Raw genomic sequence first — 6,762 nt, 5'->3', positions numbered from 1 at the left:
GTGTTTTTATTTATTTAGTGCAGGTTGGATAATTTATTTTTTGGACAATGTCTTTAATAAGTGAGGTAAGATATGAATTGAGTGATTTTGGTTGGCATTAGCAATACAGACATACATTCTATGATTCACACAATGAATTTCTCGTAATTAACAGGGAGATTATGTGTTCTATCCATATAATACTATTCCAGTGACTTGTCTATTGTTTTCTTCAATAAAATTCAGACATTTTTTTAATATGTTGTTCAGAGCCAAGGTTCATTCTGGTCATTTTTGACAATCTTTGATTGAAACGTGTTCTGAACGTCTCTGACACGAGCGTCAAAAATTATCAGAATGAACCTTTTTGACGTTTACCCATAAGAAATAACATGGAGCGCATCCACCAATGCGCTAAAAACCTCATAGTCCGTTTGTTTATGTGGTTGTATTAATGTTTAAATTAATTGTGGATTTTTAAATCTCGTTAAAACATTCCTCAGTTCTTCTATTTTGCTTTGTCGAAAAAGCACTGATGATGCAGTAGTAAATTTGTTTTTGATTTATTTTATATTATTTTTTGATGGAATATTTTCGGAACCTGTATACCGAAGTTCGCGGTGGAATTATTTGGGCTATCATTTGTAAATCAACGACTTAGATGGGCTGGACACATAATACGAATGCCAGAAAATACGATTGCTAAAAAGCTAACCACAGGAACATCTGTAGGAAGAAGAAGCAAAGGCCGACCGCGAATTAGGTGGTTAGATGGAGTTGAAACCGACTTACGGATATTAAAAATCAGAAGATGGCATTGCCAGAAACCGAACAGAATGGCGACGAATCTTAGAGCAGGCCAAGATCCACAGAGGATTGTCGAGCCAAAGATGATGATGATCATTTGTAATTAACCCATCAAAGCCTGAATTAATTTTTTTGTTAAACGGGTGGTTTTTTACCAAGTTTAGTTTAGGAAAAATACAAACAAGCAGAAAAACCTATTGAGTAAATTTTATTTTTTTATCGAATATATGACATTAAAAACTGTGACCATATGGTAACAGGTCTAATGGGAAGGTTCCTGAAAATGGTAAGGTAAGTAGTCGCGATTTCACGTCGAAAATTCAAATTAGTTGTCGGTCTTCCTTAACACTTATAAGGTATCCACGAATTTTGCACTGCAGCATCAATTAATTATTTAGTACAAACCAAGACCCATACCATTCAGTGCCTCCCATAAACTTGTTATACATTCCAACAACATGTGAGCGAGGAACTTGGATAACTTTTTTTTTCAAAATGTGAATAATGTCTTACTTGTATCCATCCATCTTGTCAACATAATAAAGTCTTCCTTGTTTGAAACTAAATAACCTCTAGTTTGTTTGGACATAGTTTTTTTATCGACAAGTGGAACATTTTGTGGTATTCTGTTCTCTCTTATTATTCCTGCGACACCATATCCTTTTTCATTTAAATACACCATTAAATTGAATTCAGTAAAAAGGTTATCTACATAGATTTGGTAAGGCAGTTTTTGTTGTGGCAAAGTGTCCAACATCGAGACAAGGGGAGCGGTTGCCTTTCTAAATGCAAGTTGGTAAAAATGGCGGACTTTTGAAATTTTTTACCATTTTTTTGCACTTTTAATTGTTGATAACTTTTTTAAATAACAACGAATATTTTTGGTTGAAGCACCGACCATAGAGCGACATCTAAAGAGTAAAATGGCGTTTGGTTAATCTTAATAGGTGCAATAGTTTCGAAATACGAGTGACACCCAGTTGAAAAAACGTGATTCCGAGAAAAGCCGATTACAATAAACAGCTGCATTCACCCGGTCCGTTTGAGCAGCCGGTTTCTATACTATTTCTAAAAGTATTTTCTTGCAATTTTTGAAAAAAAAATTCGATTTTTTGAAAATTGTTTGGAGGAACCCGGCCTTAGCGGGATTATTACTACTAAACGGCAAGTACTTATCGTAACACTTTCATATAGAAAATCTTGAACCGATAAGCCACATACTTTTAATATTAATAAAAAAAATTTGAAAGTAGCATTAATCTAGAATTTCTGATTCTGAAAATATTCCATCAGTGATTTCAGAGACATTATAATTTGTGCTAGCATTGTTATTGATGAATCTGAAGGTTATTAACTCCAGGGGTATAGACAGTTTGAAAGAAGTCCTTGAACAAATTAGCAATTTCTTGCTTATTAAAAACAGACTGTAAAACATAGCATTTAGTTAAATGTGACCAAAATGTTTATCATTAACAAATCTCCAAAATGATTTAAAATTGTCTTTCAACTGAGCATCAATCAATACCTGTAACATCTTGATTAATTCATGGGAAAACATTTAGGAAAAGTTGATGTTTTATATCTCTTCAGAGGTATAAAGTAGAAAATTCTTAGTTAAATAATTTCGTCAAACATATTAGTTGAAACATTAATATCATTGTGAGTCAAGCAATCCTGCTAACTAATAGAGTCCAAAAAGTTACACTGGTATTGCCATTTTTAAAGTCATAAGAAAATTCCTCATAAGCTAGTCTTGACAAATTAGATATAGGTATTTGAGATTGTTAAACAACATATGCAATATGATTGAATTGAGTTCAGTAGAGGATCATTTGCTTTTACAACAGTCATTTGCCTATCGCTGGAAAAAACCAAATCCAAAAATACATTTCTCTCATTTGATATATAATTACATTGATAAAATTTTAAATAACCAAGTGTTTGAGTGACATCCACACCTGGATCTCCTCCTGGACAATGAATCAATACACCATACTCATCATTAGACCATTATTGTTCAGTAAATTGTAGTCACCAAATATATGGATATTAACTGAGGGAAACAGCTGAACAATATTTTCAATGGAGTGGCAGTGCTGGATATAAGACTCACGAGGCATTTGAGGAGGAATATAAACACCCCTTATCACACCACCTCGTTCTACTGTTTCTATCACTCCTATAAATGTTAAAACCTTTACAGTTTAATTCACTATCCATTATGCTGTTGTTTAAGTTACTTTCAACCAAAATAATTATAATAGTAGCATGAAATACTTTTTTTGCCACCTGAGTTACCCAGAACCTGTCACATTGCTTTTTCAGTATAAGGTTGCATCTTTTTAAAGTGGAGAGTATTGGTTAGTTGGTTAATTATAATATTTAATGATATAATATGCACATTTCCAATACCTCTAGATTTTTGGATGTGATTTCATGATTGTCCAAAGTTTTGCTGCAGGTAAATTTGGAAAAACAAATAATTTTAGAACCCTTAAAAGACCATTTACCTAGTGTCTGTTTAATTTGAGAATAAAGATATAATAACTGAATTATAATAAAGGTATAATATAGTATTTATTAACATAGTATGTACATTAGCTAAGTACAGAATAATTAATTATATTATTATTATTATATTAATTATGTTTCACTAACTGACATATTTAAATTCTTTAATAAAGCTCATGTTGATTGAGACTGGCTGAATGACAATTGTCCAAGCCAAGGGAAACAAGAAAAAAAAAATAATTTGAGAATAGAGATGAAGATAAGGTAAAAATATATTATGGAAATGGCCAATATTTGAACTAACAATTTTAAGAATAAGACCAGAAGATCTTAGATAATTTTGTAACATTTGACAAAGTTCTTGGGCTTTGAAAAAATAACTATATATTTCAATCTATTAAATTATGTTCTTTCGGGACTTTACCACATATTGGGGCTTGCTTTCTAAACTACTCTTCTTCTCTAACGTCTTATTTTCATTGGTTTAAGGTCCTCCTATACATCATTCATCAATTTTTACATGGTCTTTCCCTGAATCTTCTATCTCTGTATTATGATGAAATTATTTTTCCACTGTTGACACATTTTTCTGCAAGAGATCAATGTAATGAATAACACTGACCTCAGAGTTGTCATTTCTTACCATATTCTCATCAATAGGTAAAAATTATTGATATAAAGACTAAAAGATGACAGATCAAGTCTCAGAAAGTTTTTATAGCTGAAAAGTATGATAAGACAGATAATTAAATGATCAACAAGTCTAAAACAGAGCATAATTGACAGACATTGCCAATCTATAGTATTAGTTATGCTACCACAAGAAAAAATAAATGAAATAAAACTTTTTTCATACAATAAAAATATATTTATAAATAATAAACAACATTTCAAAATCAATATATCACAATGTGAAAGGTTCAATTTCAACATTTTCATTAAGTATTTGTTTCCTCTTTTGAATTGGAAACATCACATTCTGTATTATCATTATTTAGAATTGTATCTTCATTGTCTATTGATGTTTCATTTGATGCTAAAGCTGAATTATCATTGTCAACACTAGAATTATCAGTTGCTATCTTGTCAATTCTCTTAGGTAGTATTTTTTCAAATGCTTCCTTAAAACTATTGCCTTCACTTACATATAAAAGAATTTCGAATACTGAAACAAAAATATTATATCATTAATCATCAATTTATAGATTATGGTTATATAAGAATGTAAATTGAAAATGGTAATTTCCTAACCATCAAAGACCCCTTATTTCTAAAGAAATAAAGAAACAATGAGAACTTTTATTTACCATGTTAAATCAATAAAAATTCAACTCTAAAATAACAGTTTTATATCAGGAAACACAATTTAGATTTAGTCTAATTCAAACAAATGGTCTCTCAAGGATTAAGTAAGTACAGTAAAGGTTTATTTGCATATTTTTTTAGATGTTAATAAAGTTCTACACTGTGTTACATACTTATTTTACTCTCTTAAGGTATAATCTTAAATATCTTGCTTACCATGGTTTATTGTCAACACTTTCCTTTGTTTCATCCAAAAATATTCCTCAATTGGTAACTTTCCATGTGCTATACCTTGTTCAACAGCTTTATTGTAGCATATGCCCTAAAAGAATTAAATTTAAATAGTAAAACAGAAAATGAGGCACACAACTATTTAAATTTACCAATGGTTTGCAATCTATGATATAAAAATAAATGAAATGATGTAATTTAAGTACCTTATGTGCATTATGATCAACTAAACCTCCTATAATATAAATTTTATCTTGCTCTAATTCCATAATATTATTTTCACTTTCACTGCTCAAATAAACTAATTTTTCCTTGGGAAAAATATTTATGTATTCATCAGTATGAAAGTTTATATCCCAATGTTCATGTCCATGATGCCTAGAAAATTCCTTTTCACTTTTACCATTAAAACTACTTAAGTGAAGTTGCATGGGCGCTTTGGCTCTTCGATTCAATGTGTAGATTCTCAGCACTTGCTTAATAGTTTTGGCCATATCTTTATCTATCATGAGCTCATCGAAACTTAAATCTATACAAACACTGATTTTGCAGGGACTATTCGCCATTTTAACCCTTTTTAGTTCTTTTCTGCTGGGGCCCAAATCAATGCCATGAAGCTTAGCATATATTTTTTTCTCTTTAGTCTTTAATCTTTCCTTCTTACGCTTTTCTTTTTTTACTTTATTCCAATTAACTGATCGAAGATACTTTTTCTTCTGCTTTTTGCTAAGTTTAGAAATTTCAACCCCATTGAAATATTCAACGCCTGTTTCAGTATGGGAATCTTCATTTTGAGAACTATTTACTGTAGATTCTGCAACTGATGTTTCAGTTTCTGTAACTTGCTTTTCTTTTTCAACCTTCATGGTTTATTGTATAATAAATTAAATCTATAAACAATAAAAACCTTGGTTTGCGATATTTTTATTGCTATTGGTAAATAAAGGCCATAAAGTTATAGGTTAGAGTGTCAAGCATGACAACTATTTGTAATTGACATTTTTACACGTGGTTTCTGAGATACAATTATCTTATCTTTTGTACAATCGTCTTTCATGGTGACATTCATAATTAGAGATGGGCTATGCGAAAATTACGAATTCAAAACTAGGCAACATATTTTGCAGTAATTCCAACTATTAATATGGATTGAGTTTGTAAATAAGACGTTTTATGTACTATGTTTGTACAAAGAGTTTCTGCTATTTAATCAATGAAAGCAATCAATTCTTGATATATTGATGTACAAATGTTAACTTATTCTTTCAATCTAAGTATGATTATCCTACTTTTTATTTTTGTAAACACTAAGTAGGAAAGTTTCAGAAAATTTGTTATTAAAAATAAATATTTCTGTTAAAGTTTTAAGTTTTTTGGGCAACAATCACATATACTGACATATTAAAATGGCAAAGTAACCATTTATAAACTAACATTGAATAAAATATGTATGCAGTTAAGAAACCCAAAACAGTTATGTCTTTATTATGCCATGAATATAAATAATTATCATCATTAGCCAAAAGAGACATTGTAAGATATTTCATTCTTTTTCTTCTTCTTCAGCTTTGAGTAATCCAACTTTGGATATAATCCACCCCCAAATCAATCCAGTGTTTTCTATTTTGCGCCACTTGCTTCCAGTTGTGTCCTCCGATCTTCTTAATATCATCAGCCCATCTCATTTGTGGTCTTCTTTTGCTTCGCTTTCCTAACCTTGGTCTGTACTGTTGTATTCCGTGGTTCCATCTTGTTATCCTTCAGTCGGGCATTGTATCCTGCAAAGCTCTCCATGTTCTCCTGCGTCTTTTACTTTGGTTTTTCTTCTAATCCATTTGTTTGTTTTTTGTCTATAAGTCTCACCCCGAGCATTGATCTTTCCGTCGCTGTTTGTGCCTTTACTATTTTATCCATATTAGACTTGGTGAG

General features: G+C 30.7%; 1 protein-coding gene across 1 annotated transcript; it reads right to left on the bottom strand.

The window, feature by feature from the left end:
• Window positions 1-4,200: 4,200 nt before the first annotated feature.
• Window positions 4,201-5,869, bottom strand: LOC140444737 (uncharacterized). The gene is made up of 3 exons (XM_072536499.1): window positions 5,040-5,869; window positions 4,819-4,924; window positions 4,201-4,462 (listed from the first exon to the last, which is right to left on the bottom strand). The coding sequence occupies exons 1-3, from the start codon at window positions 5,697-5,699 to the stop codon at window positions 4,236-4,238; spliced, it is 993 nt and encodes a 330-aa protein (XP_072392600.1). The 5' UTR covers window positions 5,700-5,869; the 3' UTR covers window positions 4,201-4,235.
• Window positions 5,870-6,762: the final 893 nt, after the last annotated feature.

The sequence above is a fragment of the Diabrotica undecimpunctata genome, chromosome 6, assembly GCF_040954645.1.
Source record: "Diabrotica undecimpunctata isolate CICGRU chromosome 6, icDiaUnde3, whole genome shotgun sequence".
Lineage (NCBI taxonomy): Eukaryota > Metazoa > Arthropoda > Insecta > Coleoptera > Chrysomelidae > Diabrotica > Diabrotica undecimpunctata.
Note: the sequence above shows the minus strand (reverse complement) of the source record. Positions and strands in the feature narration are given on the sequence as shown.

Coding starts and splice junctions, on each gene's coding strand:
- LOC140444737 (XM_072536499.1), bottom strand. CDS start 5,699: ATGAAGGTTGAAAAAGAAAAGCAAGTTACAGAAACTGAAACATCAGTT. Junction 4,925..5,039: donor TTGATCATAATGCACATAAG/GTACTTAAATTA, acceptor TAATTCTTTTAG/GGCATATGCTACAATAAAGC. Junction 4,463..4,818: donor AGTGTTGACAATAAACCATG/GTAAGCAAGATA, acceptor TTTTTGTTTCAG/TATTCGAAATTCTTTTATAT.